The sequence below is a fragment of the Zophobas morio genome, unplaced genomic scaffold (genome assembly GCF_036711695.1).
Source record: "Zophobas morio isolate AGI-343-1 ecotype UQ-CSIRO unplaced genomic scaffold, CSIRO_AGI_Zmor_V1 ptg000021l, whole genome shotgun sequence".
Lineage (NCBI taxonomy): Eukaryota > Metazoa > Arthropoda > Insecta > Coleoptera > Tenebrionidae > Zophobas > Zophobas morio.
This window is the reverse complement of record NW_026972126.1, coordinates 13,056,272-13,073,877: the sequence shown is the minus strand read 5'-3', so window position 1 is coordinate 13,073,877 and position 17,606 is coordinate 13,056,272. Positions and strand designations below refer to the sequence as shown.

The 17,606-nt window shown below is 30.4% G+C and overlaps 1 protein-coding gene across 1 annotated transcript in view; it reads right to left on the bottom strand.

The window, feature by feature from the left end:
- The window catches only part of LOC135132913 (voltage-dependent T-type calcium channel subunit alpha-1H-like), a 111,132-nt gene extending 93,806 nt beyond the window's left edge, over window positions 1–17,326 (bottom strand). The window contains exons 1-2 of the mRNA XM_064061131.1: window positions 17,307–17,326; window positions 11,454–11,754 (exon numbers count right to left, since the gene is read on the bottom strand). Of these exons, the coding sequence (XP_063917201.1) occupies window positions 11,454–11,583 (130 nt within the window). The 5' untranslated portion in view covers window positions 11,584–11,754; window positions 17,307–17,326. The remainder of the gene's footprint in view (window positions 1–11,453; window positions 11,755–17,306) is intronic.
- Between the last annotated feature and the right edge of the window lie 280 nt (window positions 17,327–17,606).

The following is a 17,606-nucleotide window of genomic DNA, read 5'->3' as shown; positions in this document are numbered from 1 at the left end:
AAAAAAAAATTTAAAAACAAAAAATTGTGAAATAGGAACATTGAAAAATTGAATAAATGTTTAAATGAAGAAAACAGAAACAAAAAATTATAACTAGAAAAACAGAAAAATAAAAATTTCAAAAAAAAAAGAACCTCAAATTGAAAAATTGAAAATTCTAAAAACTAAAAAATTCAGTATTTATAAAAATAAAAAACTTAAAAATTCTGACTAAAAATCACGGAAAATTGCAAATCCAAAAATTGAAGAAACAAGAAAACGATAAATTGAAAAATCGAAAAACAAAAAATTAAAGAAACAAAACTGAAAAAATAAAATTTAAAAACGAAAGATTCTCATATAGAAACACTGAAAAATTGAACAAATAATTAAATAAAGAAAAATGAAAACCGACAAACTGAAAAATTAAAAATTGAGAACTCGAGAAACTCAAATCGAAAAATTGAAAAATTCGAAAGTTATAAAACTGAAAAACTGGAATTCAAACTTAAAAACTCGAAAAATTCCAAATCGAAAAACTGAAGGAACAAAAAATTGAAATAAAATTGAAGAATTGAAAAATTCAAGTCAAAAACGCTATGGAAGTGTTATTTACGCCACTGGTTTTACTTTATAGAGGTTATCAAAATTGAAACAAAAATCGCAAACAATTTTTGTAATTTAAAAAAAAAACAGGGATTTGTTAAGCTGTACTTCAGGGACGAGGGACTAGTTTTTATCAGTTTGGCCTTCAGCTTCAGGTAGCCATAACACCCCATACTGAAACTGAAATTAGAACCTTCGCTGCTGTACAGCATTTTAAGCTTGATAATTCCATAATTTTTGTATAACTGACAGTTTTCGCTTCGGGAGGCGGCGTTCTCTCACTTCCCCCACACATTCATAAGTGATTATACACATCAAAAGCTGAAATCCCGCGAACCAGCCCGTAAATATTTCCATTTCAGCTTGGGAAATTGACCACGTTTTGATAACGTTTTATCGTTGGTGCAGGGCTCCCAACCCTTGACGATTACCACATAATTACCTCGTTTAATTGTTTTTCCAGTCTATCTGAATTTTTAACGGAGTGTATTAATCCTCGGACCGCAAAAAGCGAGAACGGAATAATTAATATTAAGCTTTTGTACATAGTGTAGGAGCATGGCTGGAAATTCCATCGCCATAACAAAATTTAAAACTTCTCTCCGGATCTAATTAAAATTCAAGAACACAACCTGCAACTGGTTCGAGTTCTTCGAACAATTATGCAAATGCAATATTTATCAAGCGCTTCTGCTAGGTTTAACCGAAACGGATGTCACTTAAAATAAAAATTAATTAACAGATGAAGCGTTTAAACGGTGGCACCCCTGCCCGGGACTCTCGGGGGAGGCATTTTTTGTAATATTGCACGTAAATGACTTCTGTGCGGTTTTATGACTGTGTTTTGTGAATTGGACGAGTGTTTATATTTTTATTTTTTTTTTTAATAGAAGTGGTGTACGTGAGGTTGATTATTAATCTACAGGGAAAAGAGCAGACGGTCTGCACATTCCAAGTCGGATTCATAGCACGTTTGTATACCGACGTCATCAATTTTTGGAATGTATGAGTAAAAAAATAATTTATCAAGGTTTTACCAACTTCACGTGATATTAATCAAAAGATCAATAAAGTTCCTCTGCGATCAGTTTTACAATTATTTAATTAACTCACAAAAAATCCAATTATACTTCAAGAAGCCCACTTGAGTCATACACAGTGTTGGGCAGTATTTAGATACTTGTATCTAAATAAAGTATCTAGATACATTTTTGGGTATCTAATATCTGTATCTAGATAAAATCGAATTTAAGCACAAAATATCTGTATCTAGATACAAAATTAATGGCGCAGATACAGATACATTTTTTTATTTCACTTTTTTCAGTAGTTATTAGTTGAGTTATACTAGTAGTAATTTTTGATACTTCATGTTGGTGATTTTGGTCACATAAACAAAAATAGAGGTAAGAGGTCCACTAATAGTCTTCTGTCACGGAGATTTTCATATCTTAAATACCATCATTTCCTACATTGTAGCCTTCAGTACTTATACATCTTTAAATGTAATCCTGAGGGATAATAAATCTAAGCCATGGTAAGATGGTATTTTAAAAACCATAAACCACAATTCACTATTCACTGCGTTTTACGCTTATCGGGGCAGTGCATTTTATCTGTGTACCTGAGCAACCCGGGTCCGGTAGGCCCGCTGGTTGTATTTGTGTTATTAAATAAGAGTAATGTTAATAGTACAATATTTGTTTAAGGTATGTTATTATTTTTAGAAAATAATAATTGCGTGTTACATAATGATTAATTTTTTCAATTAGCACAAATTAGTTCTGTAATCGACTAATCGAATGTTCAATACATACATTTCTCTCGCATAAATCGCATATTGGTTACTGTTTTATACCTTTATTTTTTCAGACAAATGTAGCATCTTTTTCTGTTGCCACATGTGTCATTTCTTCACTTTTTCATTGTCGGACCTAACGCGAGGCGGGCTTGGCAGGTCCGTTTTGCCCTAGAATGTGCCGATTATGTTTACGTGTAAATCTTGGGAAATAAAATTAATATTTTTACAACCCTCGGTAGAATAATTTATCATGATATATTCTCAGAAATCGTGAAAGGAGATTAAAATAAAATTAGTTTCAACAAAAATCTGAAAATTTAAAGTTGCACTCTGGTGATTCCGGCCTGCCAGGCAGCCTCTGATCCTATAAGGGGTTTAAATACCTTTATAAGAAATTGTACTTATTTTGCCTTAAACGGAACCAGCATTTCTTCCTAAAATGTATATACCTACCGCACCGGGATAGACGATTACCGGACATGGTCATAAAAACATCGTAGGCCGATATTGAAGAATAATAATTTATGACAGGTTGCCGACAACAGATCTTCAGCACAGAATAATCACTTCCCGTATTCTTCTGAAATATTAATTTTAATGCTGGAGATAATTATTAGATATACTCAAACACAATTTGGACACTGTACGAGTAGTATCGGAATAAAAACAAAAAAAAATATTCTTTTTAAGCGTACGTAATAAATATTGCACAATTTGCGACACATCAAACAGCGAAGCGATGGCCTATTTGCAGGAAAAAAGAAAAGATTTTTCAGTCTTGAATAACCATGCTACAGTAAAATGTTTATTTTTTAAATTTAATACCACAATCCCTTCTTCTGCACCTGTGGAACGGGTGTTTAGTACCGGAAACCAAATTCTGACACCAAGAAGAAATAATTTAGGTGACAATACGTTCGAAATGTTGTTAATTTTAAAAAATTCATTAAACAATACATTAAAAATACATAAACATGTTTTCAGTTATTTTATTCGCCAAAGCTTCAAAAAGTATCTGTTTTCTTGTATCTGCATCTAGATACATTTCGAAAAAATCGAAAACAATCTGTATCTATATACTTTTAAAAGTATCTGTCCCCAACACTGGTCATGCATGGATAAGCCCATTACCGTCTAAAGCAATGCTCCGTGTATGATTTTGAAAAATAGCAAAAACTATATATAAAAAATATTTGCAGCTACAATTGTAGCATTAATCTGAAAATTATGTATACACTGAAAAAGATTAAAGATTACCTGAATTAAAAACATAAATTTTAGTGTAGGGGAAAACTTCTATTTTTGACCTATCAATTAAAACTTGATTAGTTGTACGTATTATTTCTAAACAGATAAAATTGACGTACGAATAATGAATTTTTATTCGTCTTAAACAACCGCTACCTAAAATCGAACAACTAATGAGTGATTACCCATTTTCATGACCGTTAACCTTCATTTCCCATTACTGGTAGAGCTCAAATACTGAAAAACGTTTCTATTGTGATGTATAATGTTGTATGTACATATTTACCCATCAAAAAAAAAATACTTTACCTATTCAACTACAATTTATTGATGACCGTTTTTTTGACGTTTTTTACAGTAACACGCTGAATCACTCACCCTAAAGTACAAAAAATCTATCTGTGTCGGTTTTTATAAGACCGATAATTTCGGAAACTGCCAGATTGATTGTTGTCAAATTTTGTGTTTTAGGAATATCGTGTATGCGGCAAAACGCTAACCAAAATTTGTCTAATCACCTCATCTCAAAAATTTATACATTGATATTATTTCAGTGTTCTGCAGTAATAAATATATTCCTACACTTGTGATTTATGAGTCCGCCCGAGGTTTTCCCCTAGGTATCCAAATTTTCCCAGTGTGACTAGTACTGTCTATGTTATTTTTACTTTATAGAGTTCATTATAAAAAAATTTTATCGAAATATCTTGCCACCAATTTTTTCGTTTCTTTTTTATCGCCTGGTCTGCGTTTTGGCGCCTATTTTTAACTCCTTTTTTGTAGTTTTGTTGTACCTTTTTTGACTTTTTTCAAAGCTTTTTACTTTCCGAATATAAGTTAAGGAAGTATTTTAATAAAGTCCACCACACGAATGGCTACTTTCAAGTTTTTCCGGTGTTTCATGATACTTGGAGTACGTCTGTCTGCCGTCTATCGTTTGTCTAGCTGTGTTGATATTTACTATCCAAATAATCTACGAAACTACCGGACCGATTGTTGTCAAATTTTATATATACTTGATGAGGCCCCCTCGTCATTTTAGTAAAAGTTATCTAAATTTTATCATATAATATCTTCTGCAATCATAGTTTAAGAATCTACTTTGATTTTTTTCACAGTTACTTTACAATTTTTTTTGTGCAATATTTTCCTCCTCTATGAGGATACTAATTTATTTTATTTATAAAAACGTTCATTCCGTTGATGATTTGAACTCTTGAGGTGAAAACTAGAAATGCTACTGAAACATGTACACAACAATGAAAAATTTTCTCGAAAAGTTGAGAATATTCTAATGTTGCCTATATTTAAAAATAATAAACAAAAGGAGACCAAATCATTCAAATCAGACATCTTGCTCCGTGCTAAATCGTCGCATTCTTTCGATGTATAAACATAAACAATCGAAGTTTGATAGTATATTTTTCCTGTTTTAACACACAATCTTTTATAGTTAAATAATACGTTATTAATAACAACTTGCTACAATGCGATCCACAGATCATTTTTTACTGTCGACAGTTGTCATTTTTGACTATTTTATCAAAATTTTAGACTGTCAACTAAATTCACATTAAACTATCTCAGAATCACGAAATTAATCCTTTAACTTTGAAATTTGGTATTTTAAAAAAATTGGTTCACGTTTTTTTAAACATTTTTTTCGAGTTCTTCAAATCGTTCTTAACGACATACCATGGAGTTTTTCCGTAATATTTGGATCAACTGACATCAGTATTTGAAAATTAAATATTTGTTTTATTTTTATAAAGACAACATGAGGTCAGAATTTCAAAAATAAAGTGTGGCTATAAACCCTAAAAGGAAATCAGTAGGAATATCTAAAAATATGTAGGGGATTTCATTAAAAATAAACTTAGTTTCATGTTACGCCACAAAAGTTGAACACTCTGTACAATTGAACATAATTTTAGCGTATATTCTTCCGCGCTTAGTGACTTGACTAACCCTGTATATTCGACTATATAACCAATTAAAATATCATCAAAGCAGTGTTTTATGACCGTTGGTTAAAAAGCTTTATTTACTCCCCAAGACTCTCTTTTGGGTTCAGTTTACTTTATTCATTTATAGAATGACTCACTTCACCAATTTCCAAAATTTCAAATTTCATTGACACAAATGCTGAAATACAAACAAAAACCACGTAAACAAAGGCCACAAAACAAAACACGATAAAAAAAACGCCAAAAAAAGGGAAAACAAGAAACAAATGTTGCGGTAAAAAAACAAAAAAAGCGACAAAATACGAGGGCTAAAAAAAGGGAGAAAAGGGAACAAAGCAGACGACAAAAATTGATTAAAAAATAGGTAAACAAAAAAAACTAAAAATAACAGTATTGTACACCCAAAATTTTCTGAAGTTTTTTTTTTTATTACATTTGACCACTTGTTAAACTACAATTCAATTTTCATCTGACGGTAAATAAAAAAAAATTGTCGACGGTTATTTCGACAGAACTTCCTTCGTCCCTGAAGTGCAGCCCAACAAATGCTGGTCCTTTGATAAACTAAAAAAAATACCGAGGAATCGAACCGAAGAACTAAAAAGCAAAAATTGAAAAACCGAAAAATCGAAATCTGAATAGTCGGAAGATCGATTGAAATCGAAAAATTGAAAAAAATGAGATTTTGAAAAATTTTCTAAATTGAAATGTCGAAATATTGAGAAATCGAAAACTTGAAAAATCGAGAAATCAAAAAAATGAAAAGTGGAAAAGTTTAAAGTTCGAAAAATTTAAATATGTACATAGTACCTGCATAAATAATAAATAGGTTAAGATCCGGAATTAGAAACATGCAAAAATCGTAAAATCGAAAAATGGAAAAATCGTTAATATAAAATTTAAAAAATCGAAAAACTAAAAATCAAAAAACTAGAAATCGACAAATCGAAAAACTTACAATTAAAAAATCGGGAAATCAAAAAAATTAAAATTCGAAAAATTTCAAAATTCGAAAAATTGAAACATGTATTTACATGCTAAAAAGATCAAAATTAGGAATTTGAAACATCAAAAAAACGTAAAATCAAAAAATGGAAAAACCGTCAACATAAAATTTAAAAATCAAAAAACTGAAACTACTTCGGTCAAAATAGACATTTCAAATAACAAAAACTCCGACAAAGCTGAATTTTGGTACAAACCTCGGATACACCAGTAGAAATAAAGGGGCAAGTGTCTCCATAGATCCCATGTGTGCTAAAAAAGTTATTCAATGTCAAAAGTCAAAATTTTTGATTTTTTGGATTTTTCTCGAAAACAGTAAGTTTTATCAAAAATTGTAGATCATGAAATTATCTACAAAAATGATTCTTATACCTTTTTTCTTAAGAATCACCATTCCCAAGATATCGCCGTTCTAAAAGTTGAAGGAGTTACATTCTACGTGATGATGCACACAAATGCCACGTATATACATAAAATTTAAAAAATCTAAAAAGTAAAAATCTAAAAAGTAGAAATCGAGAAAAATTGAAATATGTACATACATGCTAAAAAGATTAAAATTGGGAATTTGAAAAATCAAAAAAAAGTAAAACAGAAAATGAAAAATTCGGTAACACAAAATTTAAAAAATCGAAAAACAAAATCAGAAAAATAGAAATCGAGAAATCGAAAAATATACAATTAAAAAAATCTAAATATTGAAGAATCGAAAAAGCAAAAAATCGGGAAATTGAAAAACCGTACAATCGGAAAGTCGAAAAATCAAAAAACCGAGGAATCGAAAAATCGAAATTGAAAAATTGAAACATCTAGAAATCGAAACATCAAAAGTTTGAGAAATCGAAAAGCTCAAAAGTCGGCAATCGAAAATGTTTAAATTCACACATTTAACTGAAAAAACCGGATACATAAATCGATAAATAAAGAAATCGAAACATCGAGATCTCGATAAATTGGAAAATCGGAAAACTGAAAATTGAAAAATTTAAAAACCGAAATATCTAAATGCGAGACGTCCAAAAATCGAAAGATGAAATAGAAACACCTAAAATTAAAAAAAATGAAAAATTAAAATGTTGAAAAATTGATGAATCGAAACACTGGAACATCGAAAACTTGAAAAATCGAAAAACTGAAAAGTCTGATTTAATCAATAATAAAATAAATTGACACATTAATTAATTTTTTTGAGCCACCTGTATAAGCAAATCTTAAAAATATGAATGCAATGATAATTCACAAGTAAAAACTCTTAATGGGGGCAAAATCTGTTTTATCTTAACAAATACTAGGCTCTCCCACCCCCCCCCCCCCTCTTTTTTTCTCAGGGGATGTTATTTGCCGAAATAAGTCTTATCCTAGCAAGTGTTAACCCTGCCCACCCACCCTTTACTTTCTTAGAGGGTATGTCATTTGCCAAAATCAGTCTTATCTTATCAGGTACTAGCCCCACCCACTCGCCCCCTATATTCTCAAAGGATATGTCATTGCCAAAATAAGACTTATGTTAGCAAGTACTAGCCCCGCCCTCCCGCCTTTTGTTTTCTCGGAGGGTAGTACTTGCTAGTACTTGCTAAGATAAGTCTTATTTTGGCAAATGGCATACCCTCTGAGAAAATAGGGGCGGGTGGGAGGGGCTAGTACTTGCTCAGATAAGACTTATTTTGGCAAACGGCATACCCTCTGAAAAAATAGAGGGCGAGTGGGCAGGGCTAGCACTTGCTAAGATAAGACTGATTTTGCCCCTATTAAACTTGTAAAACTTGTTAAATTTAAAAGGTGTTAAATTACATATTTCTACAGTAACGAGTTAAATTCCTAAATCTGATTGGATATTTATTTTTTACCAACTGAGTCATTAATTTTTCTGAGACACCCTGTATAAGCAAATTTAAAAAATATTAATTATATATGTATTAATAATAAATCACAAGGATAAACTCATCATATTTTGCACATTTAAGACAGGATACATTCAGCAATATTTTCAGGTGACGTCATCAATTTTTTAGGGGGGATGAGAAAATATTTTTGAACAAAAATTTACCATGATAACTTTAAAACATCTCCAAGATTTGAAAGGATTCGTTTTTGCAGTTCCTGATTAAATCAATCAAATAAATTCACGCATTCATTAATTTTTTTTAATCACCCTGTTTAAGCAGATTTAAAAAATGTATTATGCTTGCCATAAGCTTAAAAGACCTGCAAGATTTCAAAGAATTCAGTTTGGCAGATTCAAAATTAAATTGCAAAATGTAGTTTTATAATTTTGATTTTTTTCAAAAAATCTCGACGTTTTGGGTAAAAACTCAACACGGAGTCATAAACTACATGTGTAGGACTATGTTTATTTTATACAATTTAAAGCCTATTTACTATCTATTCCTAATATAAATACAAAATTTGACAATAATCGGCCTAGTACTTGCGAAGATTATCTGTCTAATCAAGACGGCAGACGGACAGACAAACAGACAGACAGACTTAAACGGGAGACCTATTTCTTCGTACTCTAGGGGTCATGAACTCGATTCGCTTACGCTCGGGAAGTAAAAAATCGACAAAATAAAGGCGACAAAAAATGAACAAAAGTAGCGAGATTATGAACAAGTACCAAAGATAATCTTGTCTAATTTAGAGAAAAATGACCTGACCTAACCTAATCTGAAGAAATAACCCATTGGTCTTTTTCGCGCGTGAGAAGAGGTTTTAGCAACGAACAGTGACTGAAAATACTTCTGATAAGTTGCGAAATGGAAAATATTGTTTCAGTTCATTTGCATATTATTATCGTATTTTAAACAATTAACAAACATTTTTTTGTTTAACCACAAATCTATCAATTTTTTGTAACCAATCTCTTATTCAGCTTCCCGTAAATTGATTTGAAAATTCCCATTCTGATAATTCCAGAGGCAACTTAATCAACTTTTTTTATTAGTTGACGGAAAAGCCACGTCATACATTTACAATGACAGATGAGGTAGTATTAGACATCTATAATTAAAAATCGTAGAAAACACTTAAATAAACTGCATTGTGAGATACACGCTAAATAACCAATAATACTTCGAGATAATCAATTTATATTAACCATATCGATTCAAGTATCATTCGGCCATTACAACCAACAACAACCTTATTTAAATGACAAGGCTCTTTGCCACTAAATTACCCTTCTATTAAAAATAGAAACTTTATCAGTTAATAAAATTAATGGACTTATTGATCTTTCACTTAATACCTTATGTAACGCCTGACGAACAAGATTTCCTATTTGATAAAATGTGCATACACATATTATAGTGTCATTTAGGAAAAAGCACACAAGAAAATTTATTTATACGCACGAACATTGCCTACATCGTGGGTTAATAATAGTTCTCGTAATACACAAATGGTCGATATTCTTCGTCTATTGGTTTTTAATAAATTAAACGGAAATGAAAGTCTGGTTAAAAACAATTATGATGAAGTCCGAAAATACAAGATTAAATTATTCTCATTCTGTGCTTTATTGAGGATGTGACGTCACCTTTCAAACTTTGAGTTGGTATAATATCTTTTTTTTAGTAGTTTAGTATTCATGATTCGGCAAATAAATAAATACGTGTATCTAAAATATACAACTTTGAAAAATGTTTGGATATATGATTCGGAGCACCACTGTTGAGTGCGATAACAAAACCCGCTCTCCCTGAAATATTGTTTAAAATAAATCCTTGTTGTTAAAAAAATGTTCGGCAGAATAAAAAATCAATAGACATTTATTCTAAAAATCAGCAGCTTCCAATCACTTTATCAAATATTGACACTAAACAAACCGCCTCAAATTAAAATAAAACACCTTCACCCGAACATATTAAAATAATAATAAATTACCAAAAATCCCGCGTGTTTAAACGTTACAACAGGTTAAAACTCGTTGTATATAAACATTTGCAAACATTTTAAAAATAGCCTCGTCGGCCGGAATATTAAGTTATTGGAAGTCTGACCTTAAAAAATTTAAACACCTGAAATTATCCGAAAACATTTCCAGGATTATAACTCGACCACTAAACTCGCTTTATGGCGTCTGCAAAACGAAAACCCCCACAGTCCTTGCAATATTTAAACATTAAAAAACAGCCGCTCCGACGTCCCTTTTGTTTCATAATTAAAGCCTTGCCAAGGATGTCGTCCTGTCTAATAATTTATACATGTTTCCGTAGTATCTTGTTAAATCCCGCGGTTTATGGCACGATTAAACTTAGACCTTAAATAAATGATCAAAAACTTAGCGTTGGAAAACATAACGAATTTGAGGCGTTTATCACAGACGAGAATTCGCTCTTTGAAACTTTTCAATCAAACGAGATCAATCGCTGGGCCGTGACGTACAACATTTACAGAAAACTCGGCTTTGATTAGGTTCAAGGTCGATTTTGAGCACAGCTTGTCATAACAACGTGTCTGGGTTGGCTACAATGCGTCGTTGACGTCAGCGACTTGCAACGTACGAAACAGTGCCGCCAACTTTGCAGCTCTGGAGTGGTTTTAAAAATATGAAAATCCACTGCGTTGCGAAGATTTATTTAGAAAATCCATTGCAGAATAGAACACTGAGAGCAAAATGGAGAAAAGTCTAATAATAGAAACGAAGGAACTTCAAACTCGAACAGATCACGAATAATGTTACATCTATTCCCAGTTCCTCCGCCATTAAATATCTCGCTTGGATGCAATTCCTGTTTACTCTTTACATTTCTAACTGGAATAAACAAAAAATGGTATTTTCCAACCCCGTCGAAAAAAATTTGTAAGTAATGGCTTTATTTTTATAACGAGGTTCGAATACTTACCATCGAGCTCTGATAGGGTGGACTCGCCGCTGTCGAAGGGTTCGGGGTCCCTTCGATAGCTCCTGTGATGGAGTCCCGAATCGGATCCCGAACGGCAATGGGAATAAGCAGTTCCAGGATAATAGTGCATCTTGGCTGCACTGTTTGCCTTTTATCACCACATCACTAAGATATTTTTTGGCACTAAGAGTCTAGCACTAAGAGGAGTGTGAGTTTTTTGCTTTCGTAGTGTCATTGTGGGCGAAACGGCACAACTGAAACGGGAGCGGAATGGGTTATCTAATCCTTATCGGTGGCTGTACTGATTTAATTAATTCATTAATTCTTTTTGTTGATAACAATTAATCAGCTGTCAGAAAAAATTATTCTATGCAACAAAGTTTGGGTTAATTTTTTAATTTCGTATTTATTTATTTGTGATTATTGATTTTTCTAGAATTTGCATTATGATTCTTTGTTCTAAAATAGAATTTAAAATCAAATTCTTCTCTGAGCAAGTAGGTTGCCGTGGAAATGTGGAAATTTGAGGGTAAACATCGCAACTTTTATTATCGATTTTTTATACATATGAAGTCATAGCTTAAAATTTTGTTGTACATATCAGAAAATTTCAAAACGGACAATTGCCAGAATGACTTGTTTTAACTAATTTTTAGCTTTTTATAATGGAAATTTGGGGTAAATCTTGTATATAATCTTCTAAGGACTAACGCAATTTTCTTTTTAACAAAAATCAATAAATCACCTATTTAAACAACGAAGATTTTGCTTTAATCAATAAAAATATTATTTAGCTTACTCATAAAAAAAATAATTTTTATTAAATCATACTACAAACGTAAAGAAATACTTTTCTCTGTGTATAGTCGAAAAATCCTTGATATCCCCAAAACTGAGTGAACTGAAAATTAACTGTGTGGATAAAAAAATGTTGGAAATAAAACTAACAGTTTTAATTATTGATTTTTATACACATAACGTCAATACTTAAAATTGTGTAACGTCACAAACTTTAAAAACGGGATAACTGATAATGTGAGTTAAAATATAATAGTCAAATTCAATTTTGGGCGCACCCTGTATACAGTTTTCTAAGAGCTAATACAATTTCCATTTTTAACAAAAATCAATAATTCATTTATTTAAAAAACAAAGATTCTCACATTCTAAAGGACAATTAAATTTAAACGGAAAGAAATACTTTTCTCTGTGTATAGTTGAAAAAACCTTGATATCCACAGAACAGAATAAACTGAAAATTAACTGTATGAATCAAAAAATGCTGACCAGAATAATTTTAAAAATTTTGGATTTGACTTTTCACTGACAAAAAAAAATATTTTCAATCGACAATTTAACAATAACAAATAAACTCAATTTATCAAAAATGCCCTTTAATTATAACACGAAGTCTAATTATTGAACTCTATCTAAAATTTTAAACAAACATAAAGAAGGTGTTTGGAAACAAAATTGACAGTTTTAATTATTGATTTTTTAAACATATGACGTCATTGCTTAAAACTGTATAACGTCACAGTCTTGAAAAACGGCACAACTGACAATGTGAGCTAAAATATAATTGTCAAATTTTCCAATCTTACTACAAATTGAATTTTGGTGACACCTGTATTTCGTTTTCTAAGGGCAACGCAATTTTCATTTCTAGCAAAAATCAATAATTTATCTGTTTGAAAATCTAAGATTCTGTGAAAATCAATAATTAGTTTACGCTTAAAACAATTAATATTTGGTTTTTCATACTATTAAATTCATCTCACCTTCTAAAGCACAATTTAATACAAACGACAAGAAAAACTTTTCTCTGTGTACAGTTGAAAAATCCTTGATAAGTTCAAAACCGAGTGAACTGAAAATTAACTGTGTGAATCAAAAAATGTTGACCAGCATAATTTTAAAAATTTTGGATTTGACTTTTCACTGACAAAAAAAAATAATTTTCAATCGACAATTTAACAATAACAAATAAACTCAATTTATCGAAAGTGCCCTTTAATTATAACACGAAGCCTAATTATTGAACTCCATCTACAATTTTAAACAAACATAAAGAAGGTGTTTGGAAACAAAATTGGTACTTTTAATTATCGATTTTTTAAACATATGACGTCATTGCTTAAAACTGTATAACGTCACAATCTTGAAAAACGGCACAACTGACAATGTGAGCTAAAATATAATTGTCAAATTTTCCAATCTTACTACAAATTGAATTTTGGTGACACCTGTATTTCGTTTTCTAAGGGCAACGCAATTTTCATTTCTAGCGCAAAAATCAATAATTTATCTGTTTGAAAATCTAAGATTCTGTGAAAATCAATAATTAGTTTACGCTTAAAACAATTAATATTTCGTTTTTCATACTATTAAATTCATCGCACCTTCTAAAGCACAATTTAATACAAACGACAAGAAAAACTTTTCTCTGTGTACAGTTGAAAAATCCTTGATAAGTTCAAAACCGAGTGAACTGAAAATTAACTGTGTGAATCAAAAAATGTTGACCAGAATAATTTTAAAAATTTTGGATTTGACTTTTCACTGACAAAAAAAAATAATTTTCAATCGACAATTTAACAATAACAAATAAACTCAATTTATCGAAAGTGTCCTTTAATTATAACACGAAGCCTAGTTATTGAACTCCATCTACAATTTTAAACAAACATAAAGAAGGTGTTTGGAAACAAAATTGGTACTTTTAATTATCGATTTTTTAAACATATGACGTCATTGCTTAAAACTGTATAACGTCACAGTCTTGAAAAACGGCACAACTGACAATGTGAGCTAAAATATAATTGTCAAATTTTCCAATCTTACTACAAATTGAATTTTGGTGACACCTGTATTTCGTTTTCTAAGGGCAACGCAATTTTCATTTCTAGCAAAAATCAATAATTTATTTGTTTGAAAATCTAAGATTCTGTGAAAATCAATAATTAGTTTACGCTTAAAACAATTAATATTTCGTTTTTCATACTATTAAATTCATCTCACCTTCTAAAGCACAATTTAATACAAACGACAAGAAAAACTTTTCTCTGTGTACAGTTGAAAAATCCTTGATAAGTTCAAAACCGAGTGAACTGAAAATTAACTGTGTGAATCAAAAAATGTTGACCAGAATAATTTTAAAATTTTGGATTTGACTTTTTCACTGACAAAAAAAAATAATTTTCAATCGACAATTTAACAATAACAAATAAACTTAATTTATCGAAATTGCCCTTTAATTATAACACGAAGTTTAATTATTGAACTTCATCTAAAATTTAAAACAAACATAAAGAAGGCGTTTGGAAACAAAATTGACAGTTTTAATTATTGATTTTTTAAACATATGACGTCATTGCTTAAACTGTATAACGTCACAGTCTTGAAAAACGGCACAATTGACAAAGTGAGCTAAAATATATTAGTCCAATATTCCACTCTAGCTACAAATAGAATTTTGGGGACACCTGAGTATCGTTTTCTAAAGGCAACGCAATTTCCATTTCTAGCAAAAATCAATAATTTATCTGTTTAAAAACTAACATTCTGCTAAAATCAGTAATTAGTTTACGCTTAAAACAATTAATATTTCGTTTTTCATACTATTAAATTCACCTCACCTTCTAAAGCACAATTTAATACAAACGACAAGAAAAAATTTTCTCCGTGTACAGTTGAAAAATCCTTGATAAGTTCAAAACCGAGTGAACTGAAAATTAACTGTGTGAATCAAAAAATGTTGACCAGAATAATTTTAAAAATTGTGGATTTGACTTTTCACTGACAAAAAAAAAATATTTTCAATCGACAAATTAAAAATAACAAATAAACTCAATTTATCGAAAACGCCCTTTAATTATAACGCGAAGTCTAATAGTTGAACTCCATCTAAAATTTTAAACAAACATAAAGAAGGTGTTTGGAAACAAAATTGGCAGTTTTAATTATTGATTTTTTGAACATATGACGTCATTGCTTAAAACTGTATAACGTCATAGTCTTGAAAAACGGCACAACTGACAATGTGAGCTAAAATATAACAGTCAAATTTTCCAATATAACTACAAATTGAATTTTGGGGACACCTGTATTTCGTTTTCTAAGGGAAGTGCAATTTTCATTTCTAGCAAAAACCAATAATTTATCTGTTTGAAAAACTAAGATTCTCCGAAAATCAATAATTGGTTTACGCTTAAAACAATTAATATTTCGTTTTTCATACTATTAAAATCACCTCACCTTCTAAAGTACAATTTAATGCAAACGACAAGAAAAACTTTTCTCTGTGTACAGTTGAAAAATCCTTGATAAGTTCAAAACTGAGTGAAGTGAAAATTAACTGTGTGAATCAAAAAATGTTGACCAGAATAATTTTAAAAATTTTGGATTTGACTTTTTCAGTGACAAAAAAAAAATAATTTTCTTACAATAATTTATCAATAAGAAATGAACTCAATTTATCGGAAATATCCTTTAATTATTACACGAAATCAACTATTTTGGAATATCTAAAAGAAATTAGGTGGACTTCATGTAAAATTTAACATACAAAGAATTTGTTTGGAAATAAAATTGACAGTTTTAACAACTGATTTTTTAAACATATGACGTCGCAGTGTGTGAGTTAAAATGTATTTAATAGTCAAATTTTCCAGATAAAATTTTGGGGACACCTGTATATCGTTGCAATGCAGTTTTCATTTAAAAAAAAAACAATAATTTATCTGTGTAAAAAACTAAAATTCTGCTAAAATTAATAAAAATGTTACTAGTTTACTCTTAAAAAATGTAATCGTTGTTTCAACTATTACAGTCATCTGATATTCTAAAGCATAATTTAATTCAAACGAAAAGAAACACCGTTCTCTGTCTATAGTTGTAAAATCCTTCATATCCTTATTGAGTGTGAATAAAAAATATCCACTAGAATTATTTTAAAAATTTTGAATTTCACTTTTTCACTGATAAGAAAATTAATTTTCAATCAATTTTTTAACAATAACAAATGTGCTATATATTCTTATACGAAACCTAACTGTACTGGAATATCTACAAGAAATTAGTTGAACTTCATTCAAAATTTTAAACAAACATGAAGTGGGCGTTGGAAACAAAATTGACACTTTTAATTATTGATCTTTTGTACATATGACGTCATTACTTAAACCTCTTTAACGTCACAAGCCTGAAAAACGGCACAACTGACAGCGTGACTTAATATATAATAGTCAATTTTCCCGGTCTATGTAGCTACGAATTGAAATTTGGGGACACCTGTATATAATCTTCTAAATGCGAATAAACTTTTTATTTTCACAGAAATCAATTATATTTTTATGTAGTAGACATTCCACAAAGATCAACAAAAAACTTACTCAGAAAATTAAAACTATTTAATTTGAGTTGCAAAAATCTCATTTTTGTTGTTTTATAGTGTTAAAATCATCTCATATCCTAAACATGACTTAATTAGAATGAAAACAATAATTTTCTCTGTATCTAATTGAAACATCTACATTCCCAAAACTTGTTGAATTAAGCCTGAACCGAGGGACTAAAAAATTATTAGCAGAACTATCTTGAAAAAATTTGACATTTTTACTAATAACACTTATAATAATAGTAATAATAAATAAATTTCAATAGTTTAATAGTTGTTTCAGGTGAAAACTTGATAAAAGTTCAAATTAATTTTAAAATCAATTCATCACTACGACTCCCTTTAACATTATCATTAAATTAAAACACTTTTCGGCACACAACACCTCGTCGCACGCAATTTTCCAAAACTCAAAACCGCACTCGCTCCTTTTCGAAAAATTCCAGCCAACTTACTCGACAAAACTGGGCTCCCTGTCCGCGAAAATCAAGCTACAGCCACCGAGTTGTGGTCCGGGAACTGGCGAAAAGTCGGGAAATTTTTGGCCGGCAATCTCAGTGAGATTTCGCGCCGCGACGCTCAACTGTCGGAGGGTGACTAAAGATGCAACAGCGTCCAGCATGCCGTCGAATAGTACGCATGTCAATATTTAGTACGGGCATATGTACTGGATAAAAATGATTTGAATGTCTCCGAAGCGGTGTTTTTGTCGGATTGATTTTATCGCACCTCGACGCCGAAAAACAGTTTGTTTG